Here is a 19853-nt window from a genome sequence, read left to right as displayed (position 1 = left end):
AAGGTGAGTTGTTTCAAAAGAGGCAATCTTAGTTCCATTTCTTAGAAGATTTGTGTTTGCTAATCGTTAAGGGTAGCTTTTGGAAGTAGAAAATCAAACTTACTTTCAGCATAACAGAAAATTGTCCAACTTCTCCAGTCACAGTGTGATAAGAGAAATGGTGCTTTAGACACTTGGGGGTGGGGAATTTGTAGATGAAGAGCCATTCAGAAATGCCCTTCTTTGGAATCACATAACTTTTCCATGTTGGAAATATGAGGCTGTTATGGTGTTGAAGAGAGAGGGCTATCTTTGGAGACAGAGACCTGGGACCCACATTCACACCCCCTACTCTTGAGATAACCTAGCTTTGTGACCTTGAGAAGGTGCCCAGGAAACACTTTCAGGCTTGGTGGGGAAAGCTCCCCAGCTGGCAAAAAGTCTAGGCCTTGGGGATTCTTTAATCTGACAGTGCTTTACAGGAATATGAAGCATTTGGGGAGATTGATTTATTTCAGACATCTGAAGGAAGCTTTTTCAGGCAAGAGGCTTGGGGATTGAAAGGCAAAGGAGGCTGAGTTGCTTCTCAATACAGTCTTGATTAAATTAGTATGGACATTGCACAGTGGTGTCAGTTAAAGATCCAAGTCTGGGAGGTGACATGGAAGATGCATGTGTCTTCGCACACTCTTTGGGGCCTACGCCCTCAACTCAGCTTCTTGGATTTCCTTTTTTCACACCAGTGAAGGATGAAAGTGAGATTGCTGGGCAGGCATGCAAGGAATCTGCTTGACTTTGGATGGAAGAGTCTAAGGAGAGGGAGGGCAGAGATGTTAGGGACTACTCACTCAGGACCTTTCTTACCCTAACATTCTCATAAGTCTTTTCATTGATGGTGATACACATACACACGCACATTTCTCTGGTAGTTAGCTTTTCCACAAGACAGTGGCCAAGGAAATTAAATGAGGTAAAACTTAAGTCAATCCATTTGTCAGCTTACTAGACATTTTATTAGAAGAGGTTTTGAGCTTATCTGTGAATTTCAGTTATCTGTGTTCCCTTTAGTTAAGATTTGGCTGCTGTTGGTACAGTTTTTCTGACTTCTTTTCTTTTTCTGTTCTTTCCCTTCCAGGAGGGCTCTTGGCCTGCTGCTCCACTGTTGAGCAGTATGCAGTCCTTTCGGGAGCAAAGCAGTTACCACGGAAACCAGCAGAGCTACCCCCAGGAGGTGCACGCTTCATCCCGGCTAGAAGAGTTCAGCTCCCGGCAGCAGGCCCAGATGTTCCAGAACTTTACAGGGGGAGGAGGGGGAGGTGGGGGCAGCAGCAGTGGGGGAGGCAGCGGAGGTGGTGGGCGCCGTGGAGCAGCAGCTGCAGCAATGGCTGGTGAGAGCTCTGGCCATCAGAGCTACCAGGGCTTCAGGAAAGAAGCTGGGGAATTCTACTATATGGCTGCCAACAAAGACCCTGTGACCTCAGGCAACCAGCAGCCTCCTCAGCGCAGGCCCTCAGGGCCAGTGCAGAGCTACGGACCACCCCAAGGGAGCAACTTTGGGAGCCAGTATGGGGGCGAGGGGCATGTGGGTCAGTTTCAGGCTCAGCACTCAGCCCTTGGAGCAGTATCTCATTATCAGCAGGACTACAGTGGCCCCTTCTCTCCAGGGAGCACTCAGTACCAGCAACAGGCCTCTAGCCAGCAGCAGCAGCAAGTGCAGCAGCTGAGGCAGCAGCTCTATCAGTCTCATCAGCCCCTGCCCCAGGCAGGAGGCCAGCCAGCCTCCAGCTCCACCCACCTCCAGCCTATGCAGCGGCCATCCACCTTGCCCTCCTCTGGCACTGGCTACCAGCTCCGGGTGGGCCAGTTTGGCCAACACTACCAGGCCTCTGCAGCTGCCACCTCCTCCTCCTTCCCTTCCCCTCAGCGCTTCAGCCAGTCTGGACAGAACTATGACAGCAGCTATAGCGTGAATGCCGGCTCCCAGTACGAGGGCCATGCCGTGGGCTCTGGGGCTCAGGCTTATGGGACACAGTCAAACTATAATTACCAGGCTCCCTCAATGAAAAACTTTGAGCAGTCAAAGCTCCCTCAGGGAGGCCAACAGCAGCACCCTGCACCCCAACATGCAATGCCCTATGGAAACACAGCTCCCAAACTCTCCATGCAGAGCCAGGTGGGCCAGTACAACCAACCCGAAGTTCCTGTGCGGTCACCCATGCAATTCCACCAGAACTTCAGCCCCATCTCCAACCCATCCCCCGCTGCCTCCGTGGTTCAGTCTCCGAGCTGTAGCTCCACACCTTCTCCCCTCATGCAGAGTGGTGAGAACCTCCAGTGTGGGCAGGCCAACATCACCATGGGCTCTAGAAACCGAATTCTGCAAATGATGCCTCAGCTTAGTCCCACTCCCTCTATGATGCCCAGTCCTAACTCTCACACTGCAGGCTTCAAAAGCTTTGGAGTGGAAGGGATGCCTGAGAAACGGCTCACAGACCCGGGGTTGAGCAGTCTGAGTGCCCTGAGCACTCAGGTGGCCAACTTGCCCAATACGGTTCAACATATGCTGCTCTCTGATGCCCTGGCCCCCCAGAAGAAGAATTCAAAAAGGTCTTCATCGTCTTCCAAGAAAGCCGACAGCTGTACCAACTCAGAAGGCTCTTCTCAGCCTGAGGAGCAGCTGAAGTCCCCAATGGCTGAATCGCTGGACGGAGGCTGCTCCAGTAGTTCGGAGGATCCTGGGGAGAGGGTGAGGCAGCTGAGTGGTCAGAGCACTAGCTCAGATACAACCTACAAGGGTGGCCCCTCAGAAAAAGCCAACCCTTCACCCCCACAAGCCTCCCAGAATGATCCCCCTAAACTCAGTGCCAGTCCTACAGTGAGGGATGATGCCACCTCACCAGATGATAAAGAAACTTTATTATCAGCAGAAACCAATCCAAAAGTAAACGAGAAGGCAATAGGGGTGATTGTATCCCGGGAAGCTATGTCAGGTAGAGGAGAAAAGACAGGTGGCCAGGAGAAAGGCTCCCAGGATGAAGATCCCACCGTCACCCAAGCACCGCCAAGTACTGGTGGGGCGAAGGATACTGGCCATGGACCACTAGCCCAGCCAGAGCCCCAAGGAGGGAACAAAGGCTCCAAGAGTGCAGATGGCAGTGCCAACCACACTGGAGAAGGAAATGGTCAGACAGGCCATTCTCTTGGCTCGGGTTTCACCAACAGAACAGAACCTAGCAAGTCTCCTGGAAGCCTGCGGTATAGTTACAAAGACAGCTTGGGGTCTGCCATGCAGAGAAATGCCGGTGGCTTTCCTCAGTATCCTTCAGGACAGGACAAAGGGGATTTCACCAGCCATGGTGAACGAAAGGGTCGAAATGAGAAATTTCCCAGCCTCCTGCAAGAAGTCCTTCAGGGTTACCACCACCATCCTGATAGGAGGTATTCCAGGAATGCCCAGGACCATCAGGGAATGACTGGAGGCCTTGAAGGAGCCATGAGGCCCAATGTCTTGATTAGCCAGACAAATGAATTAGCTAGCAGAGGCCTTCTAAATAAAAGCATAGGGTCTCTCCTGGAAAACCCTCACTGGGGCCCTTGGGAGAGGAAATCAAGCAGCTCTGCCCCTGATATGAAACAGATCAATCTGGCTGACTATCCGATTCCCAGAAAATTTGAAATGGACTCTCAGTCATCAGCCCACGAGGCAGGGGGAGGCCTTTCAGAACGGAGGTCGGTGATCTGTGATATATCGCCATTACGACAGCTAGTCCGGGACCCGGGGACCCATACCTTGGGACACATGGGTGCTGATGCCAGGATGGGGAGGAATGAACGTCTCAATCCGAGTTTAAGTCAGTCAGTCATTCTTCCGGGTGGTTTGGTATCCATGGAAACAAAAATGAAATCCCAGAGTGGGCAGATAAAAGAGGAAGATTTTGAACAGTCTAAATCCCAAGCCAGCCTCAACAGCAAGAAGTCTGGTGACCATTGCCATCCTTCTGGCGTCAAGCATGAATCCTACCGCAGCAATGCTAGTCCAGGAGCTGCAGCCCATGACTCACTCTCAGAGTACGGCTCCCCGCAGGACAGCAGGCCCACCCAGATGAGGCGCGTGCCTGGCAGAATGGGAGGCAGGGAAGGCATGAGGGGCCGGTCACCTTCTCAGTATCATGATCTGGCAGAGAAACTGAAGATGTCTCCTGGTCGCAGTCGGGGGCCTGGGGGAGATCCTCATCACATGAACCCACATATGGCATTCGAGAGGGCCAACAGGAGCTCTTTGCATGCTCCCTTCTCCCCAAATTCTGAAAGTCTGTCTTCTACCTATCACCCCAATACTAGACCTCATGCTTATGGAGACCCTAACCCTGGCTTGAATTCTCAGCTCCATTACAAAAGGCAGCTGTACCAGCAGCAAGAGGACTACAAAGACTGGGGCAGCAGCTCTGCCCAGGGGGTGATTGCTGCGGCTCAGCACAGACCAGAGGGACCACGGAAGAGCCCAAGGCAGCAGCAGTTTCTTGACAGAGTAAGGAGCCCTTTGAAAAATGACAAGGATGGCATGATGTATGGCCCACCCACTTCTTACCATGATCCCGGGAATCAGGAGGCTGGCCGATGCCTCATGGCCAGCGATGGCATTCCTTCTAACAAGGGTATTGATCTGAAGCACAGCAGCCAGAAACTTCAGCAGGAATCGTGTTGGGACCTGTCCCGGCAGACCTCTCCAGCCAAAAGCAGTGGACCCTCAGGAATATCCAACCAAAAAAGGTACGGTCCTCCCCATGAGACAGATGGACATGGGCTAGCCGAGTCTGCACAGTCATCCCAACCTGGCAATGTGATGCTGAGACTTCCAGGTCAAGAGGATCAGTCACCCCAAAACCCTTTAATTATGCGGAGGCGGGTTCGCTCCTTCATCTCCCCCATCCCCAGTAAAAGGCAGTCCCAGGATGTTAAGGGCAGTAGCAGCAATGATAAAGGGCGATTGCTTCCTCCATCAAAAGAGGGAGCTGACAAAGCGTTCAATTCCTATGCCCACGTGTCCCATAACCAGGATGTGAAATCTCTCCCCAAAAGAGAGTCCTCCAAGGATCTTCCAAGCCCTGACAACAGAAGCTGCCCGGCTGTTAGCCTCACAAGTCCAACCAAGACCAAAATACTTCCCCCCCGAAAGGGGCGGGGGCTGAAGCTGGAAGCTATTGTTCAGAAGATCACCTCCCCCAATATCAGGAGAAGCGCTCCCTCTAGCAGCACAGAAGCCGGGGGAGATACAGTAACCCTAGACGACATCTTGGCCTTGAAGAGCTGCCCACAAGAAGGTGGGAGCACTGCTGGCCACGAAGCTGACGTGGAGAAAAGAAAAGGAGAGGTGGTGGTGGCGGACCTGGGCAGCCCCACAAGCCAGGATTTGAACAGTGAAGCCGCTCTCCCTCGCTCCTCTGAAGACTGGCGTAGTAGTGGGGAGGACAAAGTGAAGAAGGAGACCCTTCCAGAAGCTGCAAGTGCTGGAAAAGATGCCCCTGGGGCCATGGCTCCCCCAGCCTCACAGAAGCCCATTGGTAACCAAGGAAGACCAGATGGGTCTCTGGCAGGAGGTGGACCTTTAAGTTTCCCTGACTCCCAGAGCGTCTCACCAGCAGGCATCTCGCCTCCTGAGCCAAATACCAAGTCTGAAGAAAAAGAGGGAGAAACAGTGACTGTTTCACCCAAGCAAGAGTGTTTTCCTCCAAAAGGCTATTTCCCATCAGGAAAGAAAAAGGGGAGACCCATCGGAAGTGTGAACAAACAGAAGAAGCAGCAGCCTCCACCCCCACCCCCACCACCAATGCAGGCCACAGAAGGTTCTGGGGATGGAGAACCCAAGCCTAAAAAGCAGAGGCAGAGGAGGGAGAGGAGGAAACCGGGGGCCCAGCCCAGAAAGCGGAAAGCCAAGCAGGCTGTCCCAATCGTTGAGCCCCAGGAGCCAGAGATTAAGTTAAAGTACGCCACCCAGCCACTGGATAAAACGGATGCCAAGAACAAATCCTTTTTCCCTTACATCCATGTAGTGAACAAGTGTGAGATAGGAGCAGTTTGCACAATCATCAATGCCGAGGAAGAGGAGCAGAGCAAGCTAGTGAAAGGACGGAAGGGCCAGCGGTCACTGACCCCTCCCCCCAGCAGCACCGAAAGCAAGGTGCTTCCCTCATCCTCCTTTGTTCTTCAGGGCCCTGTGGTGACCGAGTCCTCAGTCCTGGGCCACCTGGTTTGCTGCCTCTGTGGCAAGTGGGCCAGCTATCGGAATATGGGTGACCTCTTTGGTCCTTTCTACCCTCAAGATTATGCAGCCACTCTCCCCAAGAATCCACCTCCCAAGAGAGCCACAGAAATGCAGAACAAAGTGAAGGTACGGCACAAAAGTGCTTCCAACGGTTGTTCCAAGACGGACACAGAGGAGGAAGAGGAGGAGGAGGAGCCACCACAGCAGCAACAGCCACCGCCGCCCCCTCCCCCACAGCCAAAGGAGCAGAAGGAGCAACGGAGCCTGGCCACCCACCCTAGGTTTAAGAGACGACACCGCTCAGAGGACTGCAGCGGCACCCCTCGCTCCCTTTCCCGGGGACTTCCTTGTAAAAAGGCCACCACGGAGGGCAGTGGTGGCGGCAGCAGCAGCAGCAGCAGTGAAAAGACTCCTTCGGACTCAAAGCCCGCGGGGCCCGTGTCAGAAGGCGCAGGCCCCGAGCTGGAGCTACACATTCCTGAGCTACCTCTAGACAGTAATGAACTTTGGGTCCACGAGGGCTGTGTTCTCTGGGCCAACGGCATCTACCTGGTCTGTGGCAGGCTCTATGGGCTCCAGGAAGCCTTGGAGATAGCCAGAGAAATGGTGAGTAAGAGAACCCACGTGGATTCTGCCTCTTCGACCCTTGTCCTGCTCCCTCCTTCACTCTTTCTGTCTGCTTTCTATCAGGGCTGTTAGACTGCTCCTCCGAAGGGAGGATTCCTTAGAGTCTGCAGACCTCTCAAACCACAGTTTGCTTTGGAGAGATGAGAGCTGTTTATCTTTGCAGTTGAATTGTTGTCGTATTCTAGGGGAGTCCAGAGTTCAGGACTTGTGCTGGCAGGCTTGAGGGAAGTGATGCCCCTTCCCCATTAGCATTTCTGCCAAATAGATGAGCTGATTGATTGCTGTAGTTTTTTTGAAAATGTCTTTTGATTTACTCTCGCCTTCCCCCACCCCCCTTAATAATTTTTATTTTCTGTGACTTCAGCAGCTCAATGCCATCTCCCCCATCTCTGTAGCTGGCCTGGTCTCTGTCCTGAGCCAAATGTCACAGCACTGTCTTCAGTAGTGAATGTGAGAGACTGGATGTCAAGTGGACACATCCAGTTCTGCTTGGCCAAGACAGGCCTTGGAGTCATGTCATCCCCTTCCCTCCAGTTGTCACTTGGATGTTTGTCCTTGTCACTCAAGTAGCACCCCTCCCCACCTCCCACCCCCAGCCTGGAGCACTCTCCTCCTCTCTTCCACTTCCCACACAACTCACCTTCAACCCAAGGCTCGTCTCATTCTCTTCACACCACCCCCCTCCTGCCCACAGTACCCTTCTGTTGTCTGCATGTTGTTTCTCTAGTTCAAAAGTGGGCTCCTCGAGCAGATAGTCTGTTTTGTCTTTGGGTTCCTGGTGCCTAGCACAGTGGTTGGCATGCAGTTGGCACTTTATAGCATGATGGTTTTTTGTCAGTAGGCCTCTGAGGTTCTAGGCAGGTGTGGCTCATAGATATTCACTCTGTAGGAGTTCCCTGTTCCTGTACCAATGACTTTAGAAGTCTGGTCTCTCCCAGAAGATTTGTGTAGATGCACACATGTGTTCATACACTCACACAGGCATGTATGGCCTTTTGGGTTCAGTCCTGCTGAGTATGTCCATGCAGGGAGGTCCTCAGTGAGGAGTAAGAGTCTACTTCTCTGACCCAAACACTCATTATCACCCTTTTGATGATGGACTCTCCAGCCTTAGTGGGGCCAGTCCTTGTGTACTGCAGGGCTCATGGGTCAGCCTGCCTGTCAGAGCTCCTTTCTTCTGGTGTGGGTGCTGAGGACTCACTGAATCCATCCTGCCAGCACTTTTCTTTCCCAAGGGCTTCCCAAACAGTGTGCCTGCTGTTCACTGGTCCTAGGATTGATGCTTCAGAAGATTGAGCAGACTCAAGCCTCTGCCATGTGTTCTGTGCTTGAGAATTTGTAGCAGCCCTTAGCCTGGTCACTGCATGTGACATAAATTCTCTCCTTTGGCTCCTCTGTAGAGGAACAGCTGATGATACGTGTGCATGGAAGCCTGGTCCTCATTCCTGGCTCTTGGCACCTGAGGCCTAGTGTGGACCCTCAGACCAGCTCTGTCTCCCTGGCTCTTGCTCCCTTTGTTTCATATGCCTCTGTAACTGCTGTAAAGCCTTCAAGGCACTCGCACCATGGCTCTTTATGTCTGGATGAATATTGATATAGGATTGGAAGGAAAGGTAATAGTAACCTGATTTCACTGTGGAAGAAACTGAGGCACAGTGCAATTAAACCTTAATTAAGGCAGGTCGAGTTGAGATGACTATTTCTGTTTCTTGGCTTCTCAATGTTCTTTCAGTCATTGAAGAAATTGTATGTTTGGCCCACGTGTTTACTCAACCCATTTCATTCATTTGCAAGAAAAGTGGGGCATATCGTACAAAGAATGGCGAGCTTGGGATTGGGGAAGAGTTATTGCTTGGCAGTCTGCTCCCAGGGTGAGTGTGACCTAGGCATGTGAGCTTTGTTCCCCATCTGCACAATGGGTATAATGAGGCCTCTCCTGTACCTACTTCACTGACCAGGGCTCATCAGTCTGACTGACACTAAAGCCTCTAGGAGCCTGAAGCCCAGAGACTCTTCCAAAAGTCCAGTGACCCCTCTGGTGGCCTCTCATGTTCTGTTCTCACTAGATTGAGGACACACTCACTGTAAGCTGGGCTTGCTTGGGTATTTCATGAAAAACACTGATGGAAAGTAATTGTGTCTTTAAAAATACGCTTCTCTCTATTTTACCAGGCCTCAGATCTTTGTAGGTAAGGGGGTGTTTGAGCTTTCGCAGGTGCAGGGGAATGTGTGTGGGCCTCCCTGGAGTGATTGATGGTGGGCTGCCCCCTAGTTCACTCAGAGGTCTGCTGGGACAGAGCCAGCCCTCCGGGGTGGGGGCACTTGGCTTCTTACTTCTAAACTCAAGCACCAAGTAGAAGGAACCCTTCCAAATACTCTTCACAATCCGACAGAAAAAGAATTTCTGCGTGAACCAGGGTGTCTGTGTGGCAGCAGGGAGTGGGGTGCAAGCTCACAGCTCACTCTCCTTCATTCTCCAAAGAAAAATCAAGCTGCCTGGGCCTCTTGTTGTTGTTGGTGGGGAGCAGGTGTCCCATCAGTTTCCCCCTGAGCATTCTGCACACAGTGAGAATTCAGCCAAATCTGGTTCTTGTGTCAGATGAGGGGGTCAGGCTTGGGTGGCTGTGACCTTCCGGTCTCTTGCAGCTTTCCATCTCTGGTCTTTTGAGTGAAAGCCCCCTTTTGCCCTTTCCCTGTCGAACCTTATCTTGTTTGCAAGACACCATTTGTCAAGGTCACTTTGAATTACCTTTTATCTTCCAAGGTGTTAGCAGGCACATACAATTTATTTTCATCTACTTAATGAGCTTGTTCTCAATTCTATCATCCAGGATAGGGCCACATAAATTGCATCAGAGAGCCATTTCTGCCTGTGTATTTATCAGATGTTTTGACAAGCATGATGTTCAAGCGTAAAGCAGTATGGCATCTGCAAAGGGGTGAGTGTCTCCTGTTGGCTTGAGCCAGCAGGCCCAGAGCCATGGAAAGAGCAGCTCTGGGCTCTCTTACTGACTGCTTGGGGGAGGACTCTGACAAGAAGAGGGACTTTCCAGACCTTACCCATCCTAAGCCAGAGAGAAGGCAGCGGCATGGTTGGGCTCAGGCTGTATCTGAAGAGGCCTTTTTGAATTCTTTATGCTCTGGGCCCTTGCTGCTGTAGTCAGATTTGGGCCCTGGCTCAGCTCACTGGGGAGCAGGGTAGGCTGTGCAGTGGGGGTGTCCCCTTGAGGGACTCAAGGCCTCTCTCTTTCAGAGCCTGAGGAAAGTGAACTTCATTTAGCCCTTGGCCTAGAGTTACTGTCGGAAACCATGACAGGGGTTTAGGATCTTACTAGTGACTGACAGAGCACTTTCCATCTGTTATCTCAGTGCTGAAGTAGGGGTCGGGAAGCCCCGAGTGCAGATTCACTTCTGATACTGACTAGCTTCATCACTCTGGGCACAGCTCTTCACTTGTCTGGGCCTGTTTCTTTCTTTGTAAAATGAACGAGTTGGACTCAGCAGCCTTGAAGCCCCTCCCACTTCCCAATCCAGGTTTCTGGGAATGCTGTGAGAAGACAACATAGAGTCTCCATTTTACAGAGAAGAAAACTGAGACTCAGAAATCAGTCATTCAGCAAGCATTTATCAAGTGATCACTGTGTGCCCAGCACTCTGCTAAGCACCGGAGATACAAAGAAAAGAAAAAACCTGGCTTCAAAAAACTCACATTCTAATGAGCAAAACATGCAAATTACCATGCACATACAAGGAATAAACAGTGTAAGTGAAGGATTAGGTGAGACAGAGCACCAGCAGGGTAGAGAGACCAGGAAAGGCCTGCAGCAGAGGAGACGCCAGGAGGCTAAATACTGCCCACATGGAGTGTGGGGGCAGCCAGTGAAAAACCCAAAGTCCAGAGATGGAGGGTCATGTGTGAGGAATGACACAGAGACCAGTGCCTCTGGATGCATCAAAGAGGGGAGCCTAGGGCAAGGCACCTGGACAGTCAGGAAGGGGCTTCCATGGAAGGACTCTAAAAGTCAAGCTGAGGGTTTTCTGTTTAATCCTAGAGATCCTAAGGAGGCACCAGAGCTCTGTTAAGTAGGAGCATCATCCCAGCAGCTATGTGGGAGGTGAACTGGGAGACCCTCAACAGACTTTGGTAATGGTACAGGTATCAGGTGATGAGGGTCCTCAGCAAGGGGCAAGCAGTGTCACAGAAGAGAGAAGGAGACACGTCAGAGATGTTGGGAGGGTAGCACCTACAAGATTTGGCCATAGATTTCACATGTGAATAAGTGAGAAGGAGAATGTTAGGTTGGCCCCAAGGCTACTGTAGACAATGATGGGATATGGGAAGAGGGAAGATTTGGGAAGGAAATAGAATGAACTCTTTTCGGACATGGTGAGTTCAGTGTGTCCAATAGATAGTTGGTCCCTGTGCTTTTCCTGATGCTTCTCTCAGATATGCCCCCTTCTCTCCTCTAACCCTCATCCTGGTACGGGCTTCTCACCTCTCACCTGAACTATTGCAATAGCCTGTGAGTGGTTCTGCCCTCCCCAAGTTTCTCCCCACTTCTGACCATGTCACACCTTTCACTTCCAGGACCAAATGCAGAGTGCTGTGTTTGGTGTTCCAAGCCCCTTACCACCTGGCCCCTCCTATGTTTCCAGGCTTCCCCAGCATATACTCTCTGACACCCCCAGCCACCTGGACATCTCCATCTCTTGACTCTGGGCATTTTTCTCTGGCTGTCCCTTGTGCCTGGAATGTTCCCCTTCCTCTTTCTACCTATGGGCATCCTCGGGTTCCTTTAGGGCCCAGCTACAATCCTATCTTTTGCAGGAAGCCTTTCCCGCCCCCTCTTCACTCCAGGGCCCTCTTCTGCTGCTCATTTCCTGTTTGTCCTGTATTGAGCTTTGGGCTTGCTCATTAGACTGGGAGCTCCTGGAGGGTAGGAGTTGTCTTGCCTTTCTTTATATCTCCAGCACTTATTGCCTGGCACATAGTAGGTGCTTAATGGATGTTGGTAGCCTGACTGACTAACTCAGGTCTGAGAATTGTCTACCCAGGGTCGATTGTTGAACCCAAGGGATATGGGAAGCTCATCCAAGGAGAGAGTGTATGGGGATGGAGCCTTGAGGGCCAACTGGACATGATCAAACTGGTAGAAGAATGAGAAATGTGTCCCCCAAACCTAGAGAGATGAGAGGCTGCAGAGAGTTCAAGTGCAGTGAGTCAAGACTAATGAGATTTTGCCAGTAAGAGGGCGATGAGGCTGAGAGCCAAGCCACCTAGGGTTTAGGCCAGGGGTGGGGAATGTGACCCTCTAGGTCTTTGAGGGCGGCCCTTTGACCGAATCCCAACCTCACAGAACAAATCCCCTTCATAAAAGGATTTGTTCTGTAAAACACTGATTCAGTCAAATGGCTACCCCCAAGGACCTAGAAGGCCACATGTGGCTTCCAGGCCTCAGGTTTCCCACCCTGGGGTTAGGATCTGGAAAGAGAAGAGTGATTGGAGGCGGGGATCATGGGTCCAGACAGAAGCCAGGCAGTCCCAGCCTCCCAGACCAGCCCTTCATCCTGCTGCTGACCTGAGTCCTGCCCTCCTAAGGGAGCACCAGCCTCAATGGGACTCTGGGACAGACCCCAGCCCCAGCTGTCTAAACTCCCAGTGGAAGGTGTTGTAGGAGGCTCCTCCCCGAGTCCCACAGTTCCTACCAGGGGCAGGATCAAATCAAGTGTTCTTCCTTCAGTTCCTGCTTTCATCAGCCTAGCTAGTTCACTTCCCAACCAATGAGTCACAGAGGGCTAGGCTAGCAGCAGCGCCTAGCCTGGTCAGGCAGCTCCACTCTCTTCCACAGTACAACTGGAGCTTCCTTCACCCTGGCTGTCACCATCACTGTTCATCTTCTGGTTACACCAAGGACAGGACTGTGGCTGGGGCAGGATAACTTGGAGAAGTCCTTTACCCGCTTCCAGTTTAGGATTGAGGAATTTTTGAGTTTCCCAAGTAACAATGTAGTAGTGTTGGGCAAAACCATTTCTGGTGTTGCAGTGAGGCACCATTTTTAGAGCCTGAGACTTTTGGTGAGAGGTAGGAAAGAAGGCAGGACCAATTCTGTCTTTAGTAGGGGATGAGCTGCAGGAGGCAAGAAGCGTTTCTGGAGCACCTACTATGTGCTAGACACTGGACTGAACATTTTACACGTAGGATCAGATGGGAGCAGGATTGTCTTTCAGGATTATTCTTTCTGGCTGTGACGTCATTTTATTTAGGAACATGAAATATGTTCTGGACATCTTGATTTCATCAAATTTTTATCTTATTTTTTAAATGGGGAACCGGAGGCCGAAGCTTTTTAAAGACATTTTATTGGGGCCCTTTTTCCCCCCTCATAGTGAAGGGAAGGGAATGAACATTTTTTAAAGCACTCACTGTGTGCCACACATGGTGATGAGTACTTTTTACAAATGTTGTCCCATTTGATCCTCATGAACAACCCTGGGAGGGAGATTCTGTTATTATCTCCATTTTACAACTGAGGAATCTGAGGCCAGCAGAGTTGAAGTGACTGGCTCAGAGACACACAACTAGGGCTTTTCTGAGGCCAGATTTGAATTCAGAGTCTTCCTAAGTCCACACTGCTCTGTGAAGTGTGGCACCCCCTCACTGGTTCAAGGACAACCCTCCCTTGTGAATAAGTGCAGCCAGCCAAAACAAGGCAGTGCCTGCCTCTGCTGAGAGACGAGAGACCAGCTTCACCATCCATCCTTTAAAGTGGTGAGTGTTCATTACGTTTAGCGCAGCTTGCACCTCCTTCAGAGTTCCTTTTCTTAATGTTTTGGTGATGGCCTTGTCATTACCATTTTTTCTGGTTGAGGCCTTCCTTTCCATAGTCCTGAGGCTCCCCCCTTCTGTATGTGCCTAGACCTTCAGCTGGGAATGGTCACATGGCCACGCTCAGTGGAGGGATGCTCTGGACTCTGACTCATCTCACTTGTGCCCTCTCCTTTGGGGCTCATCTTCCTGACTGTGCTCAGCTCTTGTCAGCAAGCTTGGACCCAGTAGGGGAAAGGGTTTCATCACTTCATGAAATCAAAGCCAGAGTTCAGGTATGGGCTCATTGAGGTCGGGCTTTTCAAGTGCGGTTTTGGAATATTTCAGCCAGTCTGTGTATTTGGTTCTCGTTCCCAAGCTAATAACCGCCGTGTCTGCTGTACTGTGTGTAGTATGATGGGAGGAGAGGCAGAGTGGGCTTACTTGGCCAAGTCCTGTCCTCTCTGGGGGTGTGCTTCTTCATTATGACTATGGGATGGAGAGGTGTGGCCTGGGTCCTTTTGTAAGTATTTCTTCTCAGAATCACGTTTCTAAAGCAGTAAGATAAATACTGTAGAATTGCAAAAGAAAGCAATTATATGAAAATAGTTCTTGAGGTTTTGTTGTTTTTTAACCCAAGTTCACTGAACCCAGGTTCAGAGCCCCCCAGCAATCAATCCTCTGGGGATTGTTTCTCTGGCATATCCAACAGGCCTGACCATTTCCCTGTTGAGTTATAGCACAACAAGCTGGGGGATGGAGGAAGGAGAGGAAAGAATGCAAATTCATCTGGATCAAATCTGATTTTCCTAACTTAGCCAGGCATCACGCTAAGCAGTTCATGTGTTTTCTGATGTGCCCAAGCCACAAGAATTGGAGAAGGACCTGATGTAGGAAGACTCCATAACTGCTCTCAGTTTACAAAGCACCGACCTGAAGAAATCAGAACCAAGGGAAGCAGTCACTTAGCAGGGTGGGAGTCAGTGACAGGCCCTGTTACCCAAAAAAAAACAAAACAACCCCAAAAAACTTGCTTTGAACAAAGGCATTTGGAATGAGACCGTTTCAAAATAAAAGTTCATTTTATGTTTTATTCATGAACATTTCCATCCCTACCATGATGTAAAAGGCATTGTGGCAGACGGGGGCCCCTGTGCTCATGGAGCTCATGTAACAGTAGAGAAGAGGGGTGTTCATCTGACATCTGACATTGGCGTTTCAGTAGTCTCATTTCATCTGCCAAACATTCAGTGCCCCTTGCGTGCAGACTGGGTTTGCAAGATACTGTCTTTGAATTGAGCTAGAAAGACTTACAGCCTGAAACAGGGAAATTATTTAATCATTTTCTTTTACTTTACTTTCTCTTATAGCTTAATTAAGTGCTTCAAGAGACTGGAGTTGAGAAAACTCATTTTCACCTGTAGAACAGTCATAGGGCAATGTTTCAGGGCAAGATTGGCCCTGAGTTGGGCATTAAAGAGAAGGAGTTGAGATTGGGGTCAGGAAAAGGTACTTTTAAGATACAAACAGTACTTCGAACTTAGGAAGAAAGAGGGATGGAGGGACATAGTGGTACGAGAAGAAGAAAAGGTCCATTGGGACAGGCCCTGAGGACCATGAAGGACCAGTGACTAGCCCGATGTTCACCCCTGCGTCGTGGGGTTATGGACAAGAAGGCCAGAATCTAAGTGTGTGCTTCACCTGGTAGGCACTGACAATGATTAGGCCTGGGCTGTAGGGAGAAAGGCTTGATTGGAGAGGGACTAATCAATTCACTTAGGCAACTGCCATGATCTGGCCCACAAGAGGTGGGAGTCTGAGCTCAGTAAGTTGGTTTTAGGTCCAGAAGAAATCTTAGAAATTATCTGTATGGTGGAGTGTTATTGCATAAGGCTCCCAGAGATGCAGAGATTTATCCAAAGTCACACGGAGCAAGCATGGGGGTTGGAGCTAAGGCTTGACCTTGGACTTCAAAGCTGGTGTTCTTTCCACTGTAACACGCAGCTTCCTAATTAGGTTGGTTGCTTTGGGATTGGAAAAGAAAGGGAATCCCAGGGAATATTTTATGGAGGTAGCATTTGAGCCAGGCTTTGAAGAATGAGTAGGAATTAGGCAGATGGAATCGGATGGGCAGCACCTTCATGTTGTATTTGCTTTATATAGTGGCTTTCTGAAGCTTGGGGTTCTTTATGTAAACCAAAGTGCACTTTCCATCCTCCTGGACAGGTTTCTATTATCTAAGTATTTCAGGGCATTTTACTTTATTTATATACTTCATTTTTCCCCAATTACACATTTTAAAAGTAATTTAAAACAAATCTTTTCAGTATTGTTAAGGCTGATGCCTGATTTGGAATGTGACTTCGGAGAATATAGGATAGGGCGTTTTCCTGCACCTCTATATCTGTATTCCTTCTGCAGAAGGGAAGTCAGAAGGCCCCAGAATGTAGGGTCTGCTCATTCTCCAAGCCTCAGGCACTGTGGGCATAGCAGCAAGTAACCACTCTCAAGGGCCAACCACCAAGGATGTCATTAGACCCTAATCAAGCAAACTGTGAAAGTGTGGGAGAGCACATTCTAAGGCAAGAGGGTAACTCCATCTGAGTCAGTCACAGAAGTTTCCTCTTGTGGGTTTGCATCTGAGAATCATGTTCTGCATTTAACTACCTGCCATCTACCACAATAAGAGCCAGGAGCAGAAGCGCCCTGAATGGCAATGTGATGCAGTCGAGGCCATGATCATGAGTGTAGTGAGTAACAACTGTCATATAAGCAGTACTTTGCATTGTTAGTCATGAGAAACCTGAATTTGGAGTCAGGAGACCTGGAGAATGATACTTAATCCTTGGTGACCATTGCACACAGCTTTGTACTACTTTGGTTTTATTCAGTATAAATTGAGGCTGTAGTAACTTTATGACTTGGAGGTGATCACCTGGTCCAGGCTCCCTGACGAGAAACTAGCCCTGTGGGAGTTGACTTGGATATCTACGTGGAAGGGTCACAGTCAGGAAAGCACAGTGTTAGCTTGAGAACAGAAGACTGACCATAGCCAGTGTTAGTAACTTGATGAAGGTTCCTTGTTTTGGCACAACCCTGACCCTCTCAAAATAACTCCAGAAAAGAGAAGGGTCACCTTGAACTTTGGGAGCAGGACCTGGGCAGATGTGTTGGGTGCAGGCTCACTTGCCTTTTTGATTGGACCTGGTGGCAGTGAGTATGAATGTTTCTTTGGTTCTCCTCACTTACTCTTATCAGTTCCTTTAAATTTCCATACATTTATTTGAATTCCTATTCACTATCCTCTTCAGTAAAGAAATATTACTTCTCTGTAAATTGTCTAGCCTCCCCCCATCGATTTGGCAGGCTTCATAACCTGTTATTTTCTCAAAGAATGCAGTTATGAAATCTCAGCTACTTACTTTGGGGCCTTTTCTTGCAGTCAGCTTTCTTGGAATACAGAGCTCCAGGAATGGGGTCCTCTGTTCAAAGGATATGAAGAATTTAGTCATTTTTCTGTATGATTTCAAATTGATTCACAGAATGGTTGAACAAATTCACATTGGTATTGGTAGGGAATTAATGTTCTGCACCTTTAGTGATGTTTTCTTCTCGCATCTTTGCTAGTTTGGTGACAGTCACCTCAGGGTTCTTTTAATTTGCGTTTATCTGATGAGTGATTCTGAACATTGTTCAGGTAGGTTTTTTGTAGTTTTTTTCTTTTTGAAGAGAAATACCCTTTGACCATTTGCCTATTGGGGAAAATAGCTCTTGATTCGTAATATCAATCCATACCGTATAACATTTGATATCTTTGAATTTTATGTAATAAGTCTGTTTTGTTTTCTATAAGCTGCTTCACCTCTTCTGGCTAGGAATTATGAAAGCTATAACCTTCAATTCTCCATATTATTTTTGATGTTACACTTTTCTACTTAATATGCTTAATTCATTTGTAAACTGTGGTATAAGGTACAAAATGTTTTTCTAAACCAATTTTTTTTAACCAAAATATTTTCTAGTTTTCCCAGTAGTTTTTATTGAATAAATAGTCCCTTTCCCTAGTCATTTTATGTTTTGGGGTTTATTTAATACCAGCCTGTTTATATTTATTTCTAGATCTTTCTTGTCTGGTCTAGTTTGCTGATTTTTTTTAAATCTGGTATCATAAATTGTGATAATTAGTGATTTATGGTATAGTTTCAGCTCTGGGAGCATCATCTTCCTTCCTGCCCTACCTCTGTCTCCCAGTTTTCCTACATTTCTCCATCACATTCCTTACTAATGTTCTTGATCTTTTGTTCCTCTAAATCAATTTTACTATTTTGTTTCGTATTATAAGGGCATGAAACTAATCTGTAGACTATATTGGGAGGTATTCTCATGTTTACTGTACTGACCTGGCCCAGGCATGAACTTGAATAGCTCTTGGATAGTTTAGGTACTTTATGTCTATAAACATTGTTTTATACTTGTATTTGTATAAGTATTGTGTGTGATGAGACAGTTAAGGCATTTTGTTGTGAACCTACATATAATTTTTCTTCCCATCTCTTTCTCTGGGTTTTGTTAGTATTAAACCGAAAGGCTACTGAATTTTGTAAATATATTTACTGACCTGTTACTTTACAGAAGCTATTAATTATCTTGATAAATATTATCATTGATTCTCTGGGGTTCTCTAAGTAAACCATCATATATTCTGCAAATAGATAGTTTTGCCTATTTGCTTGTGCTTATTCTCTGTTTCTTAATCTTACTTATACTTACTAGAGATGGCACTTGTGACACTATGGAAACTAATAGCCAAGCCAACAAGGCATCTTTGCTTTACCTGTGACCTTACTGGGAAGGCTTCCACTGTCTGTTATAGATGATACTCGTTCTTGATTTTAGATGGATGTTTTTGATTTGTATTTTTATTGAGCCAAAACCCTTTTGTTATGATTTGAACGTTTTAGAGAGTGTAGTGCTTTGTCAAAGGTCTTTTCTACATCCATTGACGGAATTGAATGATTCTTATTTTTTGTTATTGGTGCGATATAATTTTCCTGATGTTAGTTATTCTTGTATATCTCATGTAACTTCAGCATGGTCATAATGAATTCCTTTTTAGAAACATTCTATACATTATTTAATATTCCATTTAATATTTTTGCATCAGTGCTTGAGCACTATGAATCTCAGTAATCAGTAAACATTAATTAAGTGCTTAGTATGTGCTAGGCACTGTTCTGAGTGCTAGGACACTAAATGGTGTCCTGCTAGATTATTATAACTGATACTTACCGAGTATTTTAAAGTTTGCAATATACTTTATAGACATTATTATCTCATGACAATCTTGTGAAGTAGGTAGTACAGGTATTATCTCCATTTTGTAGATGAAATGCTAGGGGATTCACCTGAAGTCACACCTACTTGAAAGTAGGTGTCAGGGATGAGATTTGAACCTAGGTATTTCTTTTTTTTTTTTTTAATTTGTTTTCAGTGTTCTACAGTCACTTCCATATATCTTAGATTTTTTTCCCTCCCCTCCCCCTCCTTCCCCCCTCCCTTCCTACTCCCTCCCTGAGACAGCTTACAATTTTATGTAGGTTCTACACATACATTCCTATTAAATACATTTTCACCTTAGTCATGTTGCATAGAAGAGTTAAAATGAATGGGAGAAATCATAAAACAAACCAAAACATAATACAGAAGAAAATGATCTGCTACATTCTACGATCAAATTTCATAATTCTTTCTCTGGATGTGAAAGCTGTTTTGCCTTAAGAGACCATGAGGAATTTTTTAAGTCCTTGCATTGCAATGAAGTTCTAAGTCTACCAGAAAAAATCCTCACACACTGTGGTTGTTGCTGTATATAAAGTTTTCCTGCTTCTGCTCCTTTCACTCAGCATCAGTTCATATAAATCTTTCCAGGCCTCTCTGAAGTCTTCTTGTCCATCATTTCTTATAGCACAATAGTATTCCATTACATTCAGATACCACAATTTATTCAGCCATTCCCCAATGGATGAGCGTCCCCTTCATTTCCAGTTTTTGGCCACCACAATGAGTGCTGCTGTAAATATTTTTGTACAAGTGGGACCCTTTCCCATTTTTATGATCTCTTAGGGTTACAGTCCTAGAAGTGGTATTACTGGATCAAAGAGTATGCACATTTTTGTAGCC

At 47.7% G+C, this 19853-nt stretch overlaps 1 protein-coding gene across 7 annotated transcripts in view; it reads left to right on the top strand.

Moving 5' to 3' along the window:
- TCF20 (transcription factor 20) overlaps nt 1-19853 on the top strand; it is a 182833-nt gene that overhangs the window by 121031 nt on the left and 41949 nt on the right. For all 7 annotated transcript variants that reach the window (XR_011964278.1, XM_072596317.1, XM_072596318.1 and 4 more), the window contains exon 2: nt 1115-6847. Coding sequence is in view for 6 of the 7 variants with exons in the window: in XM_072596313.1 (XP_072452414.1) it covers nt 1115-6847 (5733 nt within the window). In the remaining variant the exon portion in view is untranslated. The remainder of the gene's footprint in view (nt 1-1114; nt 6848-19853) is intronic.

Source organism: Notamacropus eugenii, chromosome 3, assembly GCF_028372415.1.
Source record: "Notamacropus eugenii isolate mMacEug1 chromosome 3, mMacEug1.pri_v2, whole genome shotgun sequence".
NCBI lineage: Eukaryota > Metazoa > Chordata > Mammalia > Diprotodontia > Macropodidae > Notamacropus > Notamacropus eugenii.
The sequence above is the reverse complement of the archived record's forward strand: the minus strand, read 5'-3'. Positions and strand labels throughout refer to the sequence as shown.